This window comes from Scyliorhinus canicula, chromosome 1 (genome assembly GCF_902713615.1).
Source record: "Scyliorhinus canicula chromosome 1, sScyCan1.1, whole genome shotgun sequence".
NCBI classification, from domain to species: Eukaryota; Metazoa; Chordata; class Chondrichthyes; order Carcharhiniformes; family Scyliorhinidae; genus Scyliorhinus; species Scyliorhinus canicula.
The window spans coordinates 217948016-217964093 of NC_052146.1; the positions used below are offsets into that span (position 1 = coordinate 217948016).

At 46.7% G+C, this 16078-nt stretch overlaps 1 protein-coding gene across 3 annotated transcripts in view; it reads left to right on the forward strand.

Annotated features, from left to right (window-relative positions):
* Positions 1–16078, forward strand: part of LOC119971744 (WD repeat containing planar cell polarity effector) — a 248136-nt gene that overhangs the window by 217212 nt on the left and 14846 nt on the right. For all 3 annotated transcript variants that reach the window (XM_038807780.1, XM_038807770.1, XM_038807790.1), the window contains one exon: positions 257–425. In XM_038807780.1, the coding sequence (XP_038663708.1) occupies positions 257–425 (169 nt within the window). The remainder of the gene's footprint in view (positions 1–256; positions 426–16078) is intronic.

Consider the following 16078-nt stretch of genomic DNA (forward strand, 5'->3'; position numbering starts at 1 on the left):
CTCTCTCTGTACTTGCTTAAAATCAAATACATCCTTTTCACAGTGACTTCATTGCAGTGTTAATGTAAGCCTACTTCTGACAATAATAAAGCTTATTATCATTATCCTTCAATTTTTTCCATCAGCCTGAAATGCCGACTCTGTTTCTCTCTTCACAGATGCTGCCTGACCTGCTGAATATTTCCAGTGCATTCTGATTATATTTGTGCTTTAAATTAATCTTACAACTTTTTTCTCTTTCTCCTGTTATTCACAGAAACTCTGGAGTGCTTTCAGGGACGAGCTACTTTGTCAGGAGAAAGTGCAGAACCCCCCACTGTATCATTTAATGCTGAAAGAATAATGGGCAGAAATCCTTCTTCAGGATCAGGCAGCAACAGCAACCATTCATTGCAGTTTGGTGCACAGAACAACCCTTATAGCAGGTGAGAAACCTGATTACACTATCTGAAGTGATGCCAAACCATCCACTCATTTTTAAGTTTTTTAAAAGTTAAATGAGATCGAAAATTACAGCTTGTCCAGTGCATCTTGGTGTATACTGATTTATTTGTGGAGTGCACAGAATATTCCTATCTTTGTCTTGTCTATCTCTGTGGGTACTTCTTTGTGTTAAGGATGATTCTTTCTTGCGGATGGCTAGGCAGAAATGGGATGTCAGTGTTGGCTGTGGGTTTGCAGATGACTTGCTATCCTACAGTGAAGATGTTGCTTGTTGCCTGGTAACGGTGGCAGTAGATCATTGACTTGAGCGCGTCTCTCTCCATCTCTCTCGCTGTTCTCTCTTGGTGGGTGCTCTTGTTGATTGGAAAATCTTGACATCTGTTTTGATGATGAATGGCATTACCATCACTGAAACCGCTATTATCAACATCCTGGGGGTGTTACTATTGACCAGAAATTGAACTAGACCATCCATATAAATACTGTGGCTACCAGAATAGGTCAGCGGCTGGGAATCCTGCAGTGACTAACTCACCACCTCACTTCCCAAAGCCTGTCCATCACCTACAAGACACAAGTCAGGAGTGTAATGGAATACTCCCCACTTGCCTGGATGAGTGCAGTCCAACAACACTCAAGAAGCTCAACAACATCCAGAACAAAGCAGCCCACTTGATTGACACCCCATCCACAAACATTCACTCCCTCAACCACCGATACACAGTGGCAGCCGTGTATACCATCTACAAGATGCACTGCAGGAACATGGATAGCACCTTCCAAACCCACAACCACTACTATCAAGAAGGACAAGGGCAGCAGACACGTGGGAGCATCACCACCTGGAAGTTCCCCTCCAAGTCACTCACCATCCTGACTTGGACATATATCACCGTTCCTTCACTGTCATTGGGTCAAAATCCTGGAACTCCATCCCTAATAACACAGTGGGTGTACCTACACCTCATGAACGTTCTCTAGGACAATCAGGTAAGGGCAGTAATTGCTGGTCCAACCAGTGACACCCACTCAAGAATGATTTTTTTTTTTACAATTGCCCTTCCAGACTAAACGGCATGTTTATGCTCTGGCATATCCCTTTGCGTCCATTTCCCAGTTTAACAAGAGTATATTCAGTGCCATGCCTGTTAATACTCGTTAATCCCTTTTAACTTCAATTATTCAACAGCACTCCACCATGGACCATTCTTGACACCTGCTTTTCTTTACGTTTTACATTCATTCCTTGTCCAAAATAGATTTAATCTGCCTTTTTTTCCTGAATTATCAGCTTTGTTAAACTCGTCTTGTAGCCCTGAGTTGTGTCCCAGATTCAACTCCCCCTCCCCTGCCCACCCTCCCAGGATGTGAATTTGCATTGCACTTCAGACTCCAAATTAATATTGCCATTGTTGCTGTTTGTAGCCCACAGGACGAAAAGAGAAGAATGCATAGGAGGCCAGCACATAACACAAACTTCACCTCCTATCCCTGCGTCAAACATGGTGAAAAAAAAATCAAAAGTCTTTTGAGCATTTGGGCTGCTCTAAACACCCACCATAATCAGTTCAGAAAAATACCTTTACAACACAAAAATGCTCAGTCAAATTGACCAGGTTTCTATTCTTTTTTTAAAATATTTTTATTCTCCATTTTCATCTTTTCTTCAAGATTTACACCCCACCAACAAACAGTAAACGGTAACGAATACAATGACAATCCCCTTATCAACAACAACGATCCCATCCTCCCATCACCCCCCAAATAACCTGACAATATAAGCATCAAATAAAACAAAACCTCCCAAGGGAAAAAAAAAGAAAAAGGAATCAGGAATCGTCTATGGTCACCATTTACATATATAGTCCACCCCCCCCCCCCCCCCCCCCAATATTCAATGCCGTCCAATCTCCGAAGGAGTACTGTGAATTGTAGACACCCCCACCCTCCCTCCCAGACTCCTCCTCTCCACTTCCTCTTGTAAACTCCTCTCCCCAATCTCGGTTCCTTCCCCCATCATTTCATCCCAGCTAGACTCACCGAAACCTGTTCGACCAGGCTCCGATGGCCACAGCCCCTCCCCCAACCTCACTCTCGTTCACTGGTCAAGTTAAACCAGCCAAGGGCAGCACGGTGGCCTAGTGGTTAGCACAACCGCCTCACGGCGCTGAGGTCCCAGGTTTGATCCCGGCTCTGGGTCACTGTCCGTGTGGAGTTTGCACATTCTCCCCGTGTCTGCGTGGGTTTCGCCCCCACAACCCAAAAATGTGCAGAGTAGGTGGATTGGCCATGCTAAAAAGCCCCTTAATTGGAAAAAATAATTGGGTAATCTAAATTTATTTAAAAAAAAGTTAAACCAGCCAGCGTGGAGGCCCTGGCCCGAGTCTCCTTTCCCTTGCCCGGTCCCAGGAAAAACCAAGAAATCCCCTTTAGCACATAACCCCAGCATACCCACCCAAGCCCCAAAGAACTGTCATTGCAAATGAAAGTCCCAACTCCTCCCTTGTCCAAATATACAGCGTCGACTCATTTAGTACATACACCAATACGCAGTGAGAAAATAAAGTTACATGAGGCTACATCGGTTCAAGACAAGCTCTCAGACCCAATTCTCAATTCTGCCACTGTCCTTCTGCCTTCGCAAACCACTCCGCCACTTCCGCCATCCCAAAATAAAAGTCCTTGGATTTGTAGGTCACCCTCAACTTTGCTGGATATACTATGCCACACTGCACCTTGCTGATGTGCAGTGCCTTCTTCACCCGGCTGAAGGCTGCCCGCCTCCTCGCCAGCTCCACCATAAAGTCCTGGTATATATGTATACCAGCTCCAGCCCACTGCATCTCCCCCTTCTGCTTTGCCCAGCACAGGACCTTCTTTTTCACACTGTACCTACGGAAAAACACAGTTACAACTCTTGGCAGCTCACTCGCCTTTAGTATAGGCCTCCACAACCTATGAGCCTGATTCAGTTCGTATACCCATCCCCCAATAGCTCCGCCAACATCGTGGCAAAATACTCCGTCGGCCTCGGGCCATCCACCCCTTTGGGCTAACCCATGATTCTCAGATTCTGCCGGCTGGATCTGTTTTCCAGGTCTTCCATTTTGGCTCGCAAACCCTTGTTGGTCTCTATCACCCTCCGCAGCTCCTTCCCCATCGAGGTGAGTTGATCACTGTGCTGTGATAATGCCTCTTCCACTTCCTTCAGTGTCTCACCTTGCTCCCGTACCTCCGCCGCTGCGCTCAATACCGCCGTCCTCACCGGGGCAATCGCCTCCTTCATCAGCACTTTCAATACCGCCCCCATCTTCTTCTTCATTGCTTCCATGTGCTTTGTGAACTGTTTTTCAAGTTCCAAGGCCATCACCTTAGTCTTTTGTTTTGCCCTGGGCAATGCGGCCTCCTCTGGTGTCCCAGCCTCCCTTTCCTTGCAGTCCCAGCGCTCACCTTTCCACTCCCCGGCAGACTTCCATTAACCACTTTTTTCACGGCCGTTTTTTCCCCCAACTTGGACATCTCTCCTCACTGTGACTTCTTACTGCTTTTGCAGCCTCCGTTGCCCCTGCGACCAGGCGTTAAGACCCCGAAAATTCCATTCCCGAACGGGAGCCCTCCAGTGTGTGGCTGCCTCCCGTCCGCCATTACCAGAAGTCCCAGGTTTTTATTCTTAATGTGTCAAATAGCCACTATACAGTTAAAACAGATTCAAATTAAAAAGCTGCATTTCAGGATGATTTTGTGTTAACATTGTGTATGATAAGTTGCCCATGAACTAGACACATTTAAATTTAGAATGAAGAATAGGTAGTTTAGTTTAACACTACACCAATTAAGCTGTTTCCTTTCTGTACCTGTCACACAAGATCTTCCTGAGGCCAATATTGAAAAATATTTTAGATCCTTTTCGCTCAACGCCCTGCCTAAAATGTAGATGAGAGGGTTTTTTATACAAGGTTCAATCAATTGTTCAGAAATGCAGAGGTTAGGGCAGCACGGTGGCACAGTGGGTTAGCACTGCTGCCTCACGGCGCCGAGGTCCCATGTTCGATCCCAGCTCTGGGTCACTGTCCATGTGGAGTTTGCATGTTCTCTCCGTGTTTGCGTGGGTTTCACCCCCACAACCCAAAGATGTGCAGGCTAGGTGGATTGGCCATGCTAAATTGCCCCTTAATTGGAAAAAAAAATTGGGTACTCTAAATTTATTTTTTAAAAAGAAAAAGAAATGCAGAGGTTGATTAATACCTGGCTTGGACATCACCGTATTGGTTCCAGACATGTAGCGGTAAATTTTAAATAGCAATCCCTTCTGTAGAGGCAATCCTGAGAACCTGTATTGAAAGTGCAAAGTACTAGACACATGCTACAGGTCTGCCAGCACCTGAAGGAGAAATTTCATCCGGGCCTAAAATTAGCATTGGTATTGGTACAAGTCACCAAGCAGCCCGCTTTTCACTTCCATTGAAATCAGTGATGATCAGGCTGTTGCAACAATGGATGGTCACTTCACAATGATGTGGAGCTGCCGGCGTTGGACTGGGGTGGGCACAGTAAGAAGTCTTACCTCACATGATTTTGATATCATTCTAATAAATCATTATTGCATCTTCTCCAGTGCCTCTATATCCAATTTATGAAATGGAGGCCAGAACTGTTCACCATACATCAAGTGTACTCTTAAGTAGGACTTCCGGTGGTGGCCATGGAGTGAGTACCAAACACATTTGGTGGCTCCCACTCGAGGTGGGGATGGACTGATAAAACCCCACCCGAATTGTGTGGTGGTGGATGGCAGGAGATGCATGAGCACTGAGGGAGTGTAAAACTCCTCTGGTGGGACTGCTTTATGGCTCATTGGACAGGAAGTGCACCAAAAGAGGTACAGATCTTGAGCAAGAAAGTTTTTGTGGCGCGACACAGGAGAAGATGGTGGAGAGCAGGGTGCAGTGCTGTCTGTTCAGTGGTCTACGGAGCAGCTGGCGGAATTCCTCAACAGCAAGTTCCAGCAGCAGAGGAAGGAGGCCTGGGCGGAGTTGGCTAAGGTGTTGGAGCTGCTTAGGGTACCAATCCGGCGTTTGGAGACAGAGAGCCTGACAATCCAAAAGGACTCAGTGGGGGAGCGTGAAGATCCATTGACCTTGCTAGAAGCGGAGATAGGGGTGGTGTCAAGCAGCCTGAAAAGATTGAGGGAGAAGCGGATCGTGGGGGCACCTGAAGGAATTGATGCTACGGAGGCTGCCAAGTATGTGGCGAGCATGCGGGGGAGGGGCCTTTAACCGTCCTCTCTAGGCAGACTGAGCGCACAGGATGCTGAGAAGAAGACAGCGGGTGGGGAAGCCACGGAGGGCGATGGTGATGAGTCTGCATCGTTTCCTTGACAAGGGGAAGATCTTGATGTGGCCGAGGCAGACCAAGAAGTGCACTTGGGAGGAAAGCGAGCTGCAGATATACCAGGACCGTGGAGCGGAGTTAGTCAAGCCGAGGGCTGATTATAACCGGAACAAGGCTGCCCTCTACAAGAATGGAGTGATGTTTGGGGTTCTATACCTCGCTCGCTTGTGGGTTACGCACCAGAAGCAAAAGTTTTATTTTGACTCACCGGAGGAGGCGAAGGACTTTATGAGAGACTATGGACTGAGAGGAGAGACTATGGACTGAGAGGAGAGACTATGGACTGAGAGGAGAGACTATGGACTGAGAGGAGTATGAGGACATTGAACTTTGGAATGGAGTTGTGTGTAACAGGGTGGATGGAATGGCAATAGTTGCGACAGGAGGAGCGGGGTTTGTGTGCCTTTTATTTTTCATTGTATGTTTGTTGTTTGGAGGGAAGGGTGGTGAGGGGCAGATTGGGGGATGAGGGGTAGTCCAGAGTCCCCGGATGGGGGGGCCACCATGCCAGCTGGTTCGGCTGGTTAACAGGAGTGAAAGGGGGTTGTCAGGAGTAGGGACTGGGGGATTGGCGGGGGGGATGGTTTGGTTATGGGGAAGAGGGATGGGGGAAGGGATACTGACATGGGTGTGGTTGGTGTGGCGCAGTTGGTTAAGGAGTGATAGCGGCGGACATCTTGGTGTGGGCCTGGAAAATTCAGACTGGGAGGAGTCGACTAATGAAGGGGTATGACTGATCGGCAGGGGCGGGGAGGGGGGAGATGTTGGATGCACTGATCCAATATTTTGTCTCTGTCTTCATAAATAAAGAATAATAAAAAATTTCTAAGAACTGCAGTTAATTCAGAGGAACCTAGGAACTAACCATCACTAGGGAGAAGATATGGAATAAACTAATGGAACTAAAGGCAGTTGAGTCTCTGGAATTTGATGGCCTGCACCCATTGGTATCAAAGGAGGTGGCAGCAGAGTTAGCGGATGGCATTGGTTATGATATTTCAAAATTCCCTGGATTCTGGAAAGGCCTTGGTGTGTTGGAAATATGCTAATGTACCCCCTTATTCAAAATGGGAGGGGCAAAAAGTAGGAAACTACAGACCGGTTAGCTTGAACTGTGGTGGGGAAGTTGCTGGAATCAATCATTATCATAGATATCATAGAATTTACAGTGCAGAAGGAGGCCATTCGGCCCATCGAGTCTGCACTGGCTCTTGGAAAGAACACCCTACCCAAGGTCAACACCTCTCCCTATCCCAATAGCCCAGTAACCCCACCCAACACTAAGGGCAATTTTGAACACTAAGGGCAATTTATCATGGCCAATCCATCTAACCTGCACATCTTTGGACTGTGGGAGGAAACCGGAGCACCCGGAGGAAACCCACGCACACACTGGAAGGATGTGCAGACTCCGCACAGACAGTGACCCAAGCCGGAATCGAACCTGGGACCCTGGAGCTGTGAAGCCATTGTGCTATCCACAATGCTAACGTGCTGCCTAAGGAGGAGATGACTGAACATTTGGAAATCAAAGCTCAATCCACCATTGTCAGCATGATTTTATGAAGAATAAGTCATGCTTGACAAACTTGCTTGAGTTCTTTGAGGATGTAACCAGCAAGGTAGAAATGGAGAACCTGTGGATATGGTATATCTAGACTTCCAAAAAGCGTTTGACAAGGTATTGCATAAAAGATTGATCCAGAAGGTGACATTGCAGGGGGTTGGGGGTAGAATACTAAATTGGATTGAGGATTGGCTGACTGACAGAAAGCAGAGGGTCGGGTCCTTCTCTGGCTGGCGAACTGTAACTAGCAGGGGTGCCGCAGGGTTCAGTCCTCAGAGCTCAACTGTTTACAATCTATATAAATGATCTGCAAGAGGAACAGAGTGTAACATAGCAAAATTTGCAGTTGATACTAAAATAGGTGGGAAAGCAGGGAGTGAAGAGGAGATACAGAGTTTACAGACGGATATAGATAGGCTAGGAGCTTAGGCCAAAATTTGGCAGATGCAGTTTAATGGGATAAGTGTGGGATAAGTGTAAGGTTATCCATTTTGTCCGAAAAAATAGTCAGGCAAATTATTTTCAAAATGAGTCTGGGCAGAGGGATGAACACCTTTGTTCACGAATCACAGAAAGTCTGTATGCAGGTACAAAATGTAATCAGAAAGGCAAATGGAATGTTAGCATTTGTTGCAAAAGGACTGGAGTATAAAAATAGAGAAGTATTGATGCAATTGTATAGGGTGTTGGTGAGACCACATCTGGACTATGGTGTCCGGTTTTGGTCTCCTTATTTGAGGAAGGATGTGGTGGCATTGGAAGCCGTTCAGAGGAGGTTCACCAAATTGATTCCGGGGATGAAGGGGTTGACATACGAGGAGAGATTAAACAGTTTGGGCTTATACTCGCTGTAGTTTAGAAGGATGAGAGGGGATCTGATCGAGGTATATAAAATACTAAAAGGGATTGATAAAGTAAACGTCAACCAAATGTTCCACCTTGTGGGGCAATTGAGAACAAGATGTAGGTTGAGAGGCGGTAGATTTAAAACTGAGATGAGGAGGCACTACTTCTCGCAGAGGGTTGTGAATTTGTGGAACTCGCTGCCCCATAGTGCGGTGGAGTGCGAATCATTGAATGGTTTCAAGAGGGAGAAAGATATATTTCTGATAAAAAACAGGTTAAAGAGATATGAGGAACAGGAAGAGATCAGCCATGATCTGATGGAATGGCGGATCAAGCTTGAAGGACTGAATTGCCTACTTCTGCTCCTAGTTCCTATGTTTGTCTACCTTGAATGCGAATGGGGAGCCTGCTTGGTCCTCACAATATCACTCCAATTAGGTTCAAAGGAGGACAGGTGCAGAGTTCAGTTAGTTCCTTTATGCCATCTTTGTAATTATGAGAATGAAAAATCCAACCTCGCACATGTAACTCATGGTGAAGGGCAATGACAATAAAATGCGTGTTTTATTCAGCACTGGATACTCATAGGAGATGCTATTCCAGAATGCTGACAGCCTCATGGGCTTTTGGCGTGTTTTTAACGTGCTGTCACAGCTCGGGTACAGCAGTGTAGACTTTTCATTCAGAGCCAGCTGGAAGTTAATAACTGACTCCAGGGTCTCAATCTCAAAATTACTTTTTCAACCACTACTTTTCCTTCAAATTCTGAAACCTCTCTCATTTGCCAGTACTTCCTTGCATATAATACACATGGGCTTTGCATTGGCGCAGTTGACTAAACAATACCTCAAGAAATCATCTTTATACAGCTTTGTTCCGAGTTAAGTTTCTTCTTTGTAGGCTGTTAACCAGAAGCCTTGGAGCTTTGTACAGAGCTAACACTAGCACTGCTCTGTCCTGCCTGGACTCTCCTGGGCAGCTCTCACCAGCAGATTCAGAAGTAAGATCCGGGCCAGTAGATATTCTGCCTATTTGTGTTTCTGGCCGTCTCTTTCTTATAACAAAACAATTAATCTTCGCAGTCCTCTTGCCTTGCTTGCCAGCAGCTAGAAAAGGGAAAAATCTCTCTGTGATTTGGCAACAGAAGCTCATACATATAGAAGGCACTTGACATCAAATGTACGTACAGGGTACGTGGCCTACTCACTGCACGCAGTCTAATTTCGTTCACATTTAAAGGTGGCAGTGGCCACCATTCTCAATAAAAATGGCAGTCGTGGCAGTTGGGTGCTTCTCCCGTGATCAGGACCACTACAGGTCGCTGTGACTGATTGCTCTGTGACCCTCCTGACACCCGACCATGTCGCACCCACGTGTCATGACCCACACTTTGGAAAACCCTGTTGTAGAATCACTTACTATTGTTCCAATACACTTCTACCAGTGATACACAAAGGTGAGTTGCAGGTGCTTTGCTGAGGTTTCATCAGAGTTTCCAACTACCCTATTCATAATTGGAAAATAGCATTATAAAACAGAATCAGGATTAAAGAATAGTTTCTTATGGGTAGCTAATGCGTTCACTTTCAAGAATTGGATTACATCGAACATTGGAGGGGGGTTTGGGAGGCTTGAGGGGGGAGGGGGGACTGTATATGTTAATGATGACTATGGGTGATTACTGTTTCCCCTTTGTTATTTGTTTATGTTAACATGCAGGCTGCTGTTTGGGGGTTTGGTGGGAGAATGGGATTGTTGTTATCAATATATTGTTGGGTTAATTATCAACATTGTGGAATTTTCCATCGATCAGAAGCTCAACTAGATCAGTCATATAAATACTGTCTATAAAATCAGAGACTGGGAATGCTATGGCAAGTAATTCACTTGCCCAAAACTTACCCTTCCCCAGAGCACATTTCTGGTGAAGGTGGGACCTGTACAGACAGGATGGTTTGCACTTGAACCAGAGGGGCACCAATATCCTGGGAGGGAAATTTGCTCCGGCTCTTCGGAGGGGGTTTAAACTGATTTGTCTCCGGGCTGGGAAAACAAGCTGTGATCCAGAAGCCAGTGTTGAGAGTAGTGAGGTACTGAGGAGGGTATCAAGGTCGCAGGAGTGTACCGGCAGGCAGGAAGGTGGGTTGAAGTGTGTCTACTTCAATGCAAGGGGCATCCGGAATAAGGTAGGTGAACTTAGAGCGTGGATTGGTACTTGGGACTATGATGTTGTGGCCATTACGGACACATGGTTAGAACAGGGACAGGATTGGTTGTTGGAAGTTCCGGGGTATAGATGTTTCAGTAAGAGTAGGGAAGGTGGTAAAAGAGGTGGAGGAGTAGCATTGTTAATCAAGGATAGAATAACGGCTGCAGAAATGCAGTTCGAGGGGGATCTGCCTACTGAGGTAATATGGGCCGAAGTTAGAAATAGGAAAGGAGCGGTCACATTGTTAGGACTTTTCTACAGGCCCCAAATAGTAATAAGAGATGTGGAGGAAGAAATTGCAAAACAGATTATGGATAGGTGTGGAGGTCTCAGGGTAGTTGTCATGGGTGACTTTATATTTCCAAATATTGATTGGAATCTCTAACAGTTCGGATGGGGCAGTTTTTGTACACTGTGTGCAGGAGGGTTTCCTGACACAATATGTGGATAGGCCGACAAGAGGGGGGGCCACATCGGATTTGATACTGGGTAATGAACCGGGCTAAGTGTTAGATTTGTTTGTGGGAGAGCACTTTGGAGATAGTGACCACAATTCGGTGTCTTTCACTATTGCAATGGAGAGGGATAGGGCCATACGGCAGGGCAAGGTTTATAATTGGGGGAGGGGTAATTATGATGTGATTAGGCAAGAATTAGGGAGCATAAGATGGGAACAGAAACTGTCAGGGAAAGGCACAAATGAAAAGTGGAGCTTGTTCAAGGAACAAATACTGCGTGTCCTTGATAGGTATGTCCCTGTCAGGCAGGGAGGAAATGACCGTGTGAGGGAACCATAGTTCACAAAAGAGGTTGAATGTCTTGTCAAGAGGAAAAAGGAAGAGTATGTAAGGATGAGAAAACAAGGTTCAGTTGGGTTGCTTGAGGGTTACAAGGTAACAAGGAATGAGCTCAAAAAGGGCTTAGGAGAGCTAGGAAGGGGCATGAGAAGTCCTTGGCGGGTCGGATCAAGGAAAACCCCAAGGCGTTTTACTCTTCTGTGAGAAATAAAAGAATGACCAGGGTGAGGGTAGGGCCGGTCAAGGACAATAGTGGGAACTTGTGCATGGAGTCAGAAGAGATAGGAGAGGCGTTGAATGAATATTTTTCTTCAGTGTTCACCAAGGAGAGGGGCCATGTTTTTGAGGTTGAAAGTGTAAGACAGGCGCGTAGGCTGGAGGAGGTAGATGTTCTGAGGAAGGATGTATTAGCAGTTTTGAAAAACCTGAGGGTCGACAAGTCCCCTGGGCCAGATGGGATATATCCAAGGATTCTTTGGGAGGCAAGGGATGAGATTGCAGAGCCTTTGGCTTTGATCTTTGGGTCCTCACTGTCCACGGGGATAGTGCCAGAAGACTGGGGAATGGCGAATGTTGTTCCTCTGTTCAAGAAAGGGAATAGGAATGACCCTGGTAATTATAGGCCAGTCAGTCTTATTTCGGTGGTCGGTAAGTTAATGGAAAAGATCCTGAAGGATAGGATTTATGATCATTTGGAAAGATGCAGCTTAATCCGAGATAGTCAACATGGATTCGTGAAGGGTAAGTCTTGCCTCACAAATTTGATTGAATTCTTTGAGGAGGTAACCAAGTGTGTAGATGAAGGTAGCGCAGTTGATGTCGTATACGTGGATTTTAGTAAGGCGTTTGATAAGGTTCCCCATGGTCGGCTCATGAAGAAAGTAAGGAGGTGTGGGATAGAGGGAAATTTGGCCAATTGTATAAGTAACTGGCAATCACATAGAAGACAGAGGGTGGTGGTGGATGGAAAATTTTCAGACTGGAGACCAGTTACCAGCGGTGTACCACAGGGATCAGTGCTGGGTCCTCTGCTATTTGTGATTTTTATCAATGACTTGGAGGAGGGGGCTGAAGGGTGGGTCAGTAAATTTGCTGATGATACCAAGATTGGTGGAGTAATGGATGAGGTGGAGGGCTGTTGTAGGCTGCAAAGAGACATTGATAGGACGTAGAGCTGGGCCGAGAAATGGCAGATGGAGTTTAACCCTGATAAGTGCGAGGTGATTCATTTTGGTAGAAAAAATTTGAATGCGGATTACAGGGTCAACAGCAGGGTTCTGAGGAATGTGGAGGAACAGAGAGATCTTGGGGTTCATGTCCACAGATCTCTGAAGGTTGCCACTCAAGTGGATAGAGCCGTGAAGAAGGCTTATAGTGTGTTAGCGTTTATTAACAGGGGGCTTAAGAGCCGCGGGGTTATGCTGCAACTATATATAATCCTGGTGAGATCACATTTGGAGTATTATGTGCAGTTCTGGTCACCTCATTATAGGAAGAATGTGGAAGCATTGGAAAGGGTGCAGAGGAGATTTACCAGGATGCTGCCTGATTTGCAGGGTAGGTCTTATGAGGAAAGGTTGAGGGAGCTAGGGCTTTTCCCTTTGGAGTGGAGGAGGATGAGAGGCGACTTAATAGAGGTTTATAAGATGATGAGAGGGATAGATAGAGTGGACGTTCAGAGACTATTTCCTTGGGTGGATGTAGCTGTTACAAGGGGGCATAACTATAAGATTCAGGGTGGGAGATATAGGAGGGATGTCCGAGGTAGGTTCTTTACTCAGAGAGTGGTTAGGGTGTGGAATGGACTGCCTGCTGTGATAGTGGAGTTAGACACTTGAGGAACTTTCAAGCGGTTATTGGATAGGCACATGGAGCACACCAGAATGACAGGGAGTGGGATAGCTTGATCTTGGTTTCAGACAATGCTCGGCACAACATCGAGGGCCGAAGGGCTTGTTCTGTGCTGTACTGTTCTATGTTCTCCATCTCCACGGACAGTGACCCAGAGGCGGGATTGAACCCGGGTCCTCAGCGCTGTAGGCAGCAGTGCTAATCGCTGAGATAGGATAAACTTAATTGCACACACTCAAAGCATTAAAGAAGAGTCACAATGTTACCTCCACACTCAGTAAAGAGAGAGATAGAGAAAAGAATGATTTATAGCACAGAGACCACAGAAAAAGGACATATTGCTTCACGTGAGTTCCAGAGTCCAGAACCCAATGAGTTATTCCTTCGCAGAGGTTAGTCGGTTGAAAACCGATGCTGCAGAATTCACTCTTCTTGTGATGTTATCTTCACACAATTAGATAGGCACACAGAGATGAATCAGTCGTGTAGCTGAACAGAAGCAGTGTAGATGGGGCGAGGTGTCCCATCTGGGCAGAGCTTCTCTTTTGTAGGCTGTCAGTTAGACAGTAAACAGCAGACTGATCTATGCAGTTCAGTGAGGCAATATTACTTGTTCCACAAGCTAGAGGCCCATGACACATTACCTCCTTCCTCTCTAACCGGCCTTTGACAAAGGATTATCTGGGTTCCGAACACGGTTAGTTGCCTCAACAATACCCGAGCCTGTGTATTGGCATAAGTCAGGGATGTAATGAAATACTCTCAATTTGCCTGGATAAGTGAAGCTCCGACAACACTCAAGAACTTCATCATCATTGTGACGGACCAAGACCTCGTATTGTATATTTTTATAAAATACAGATAGATAAGCTCATTGGTATTTCTGGAATTTTAAAACGGAAGAAAGATCTTTCAAGTGGATGTCTGCCTGTGACCCCTGAACAAAAGAAGCTTGCTGGCAATTTTGGAAAACTCGGACCTCATTAACTTTGAGGAGTTACGAACAATCACCTGTGGACTGTACAGCCCAAATTAAAAGAGAACTATACAAAGACCATCTGCATTTAATCACCCAAGTTGGCCACTAAGCTGTCTGCTAAGACAAAGGTCACCCCAACCTCCTTTTAATTCCTAATTGTTGAGGTATGTTTTTTCCTTTTTGTTTAAATAAATTTAAAGTACCCAATTCTTTTTTTTTTCGAATTATGAGGCAATTCAGCGTGGCCAGTCCTCCTACCGTGCACATCTTTGGGTTGTGGGGGTGAGACCCACACAGGCTCGGGTTAGAGAGTAAGGAGGTAATGTGTCATGGGCCTCTAGCTTGTGGAACAAGTAATATTGCCTCACTGAACTGCATAGATCAGTCTGCTGTTTACTGTCTAACTGGCAGCCTACAAAAGGGAAGCTCTGCCCAGATGGGACACCTCGCCCCATCTACACTGCTTCTGTTCACCTACACGACTGATTCATCTCTGTGTGCCTATCTAATTGTGTGAAGATAACATCACAAGAAGAGTGAATTCTGCAGCATCGGTTTTCAACCGTCTAACCTCTGCGAAGGAATAACTCATTGGGTTCTGGACTCTGGAACTCAAGTGAAACAGTATGTCCTTTTTCTGTGGTCTCTGTGCTGTACATCATTCTTTTCTCTATCTCTCTCTTTACTGAGCGTGGAGGTAACATTGTGACTCTTCTTTCATGCTTTGAGTGTGTGCAATTAAGTTTATCCTATCTCAGCGATTAGCACTGCTGCCTACAGCGCTGAGGACCCGGGTTCAATCCCGCCTCTGGGACACTGTCCGTGTGGAGTTTGCACATTCTCCCCGTGTTTGCGTGGATTTCACCCCCACAACCCAAAGATATGCAGGGTAGGTGGACTGGCCAAGCCAAATTGCCCCTTAATTGGGAAAAAAATAATTGGGTACTATAAATTTATTTTTAAAAAGTTAATCCTCCCTCGATTTTTGTTCGGATTGTACCAAAAGGGTTGAGAAATGTGCATTCACTTCTAAAGAGGGAAACAAATCAAACTACCTCTCCGTTTACAGACTAGTGGTGAGAGGAGATATTGAGCGGGAATCTCCGTCCAGCCACAGCGGAATCGTGAAACGCGATCGGATGGAGAACCGCGTGTCAGCTGAAATTTGAGGCTGGTGCCGGGCACCCAACGGAATGCCATGCTCCAGTGCCTCGACAGTGGCATTATTGCGTTCCCTGCACATGTAAATTGTACAGGAACGGTCCTTAGAACGGGCCTGACCCGGCCTCCCGCGATGCTTCACCTCCACCAGGCAGAAGTGATGCTGGTGTGGTTCACTTGTGGTGTATAAAATCGGGAACTGGGTGCCGTGGCTACTGAGGGTGTGAGAGGAGGTAGGCAGAGTACCCAAAGGCGTAACGGTGCCAGCCGTGCCTCTGGCCTGGGAGGAGGCGTCTGCCAGCTGGCCCAAGTGGTGCACCCAGGTCAGACCACACAGGAAGGCGCAGGACAGGGGCCACTAAACCTAATGCTGACAGGTGGGGCCAGGGGCGTAGTGTGAGAAGCAAGGCATCAGGGGCAACATCCGGGGTAGGGCTAGGACTGGAAGGAGGGAGTGGTTGGAGGTGCTGGGATATGCGGGGGCAGGGGCTGCAATGCAGGTCAGGGCCACCACACAGCCCGTTGGACCTGGCTGGGCATGCAAATGGATTTTGGATTAGAGCCAGGTGTTGTTGGCATCTTCCTTGCCACCGCAGCCCTGGCGGATGCCCTCGGGCTGTACAAGCAGGAGCTGCTCATGGAGGATCCTGCAGAACAGGAGCCTGCCCCAGAGGCGCTGGGGCGGATTGGTGATGACGGAGAGGGCTGGCTGTCCAGCAAGCTGAGGAGGAAGTGGGATGGAGGCAACATATCAGGTCTCATGTATGCCAACAGCGTCTGTCCTTCGAGGACCTGCCAGACCGGGCGTGCCGCCAAAGACTCTGGCTAACCAT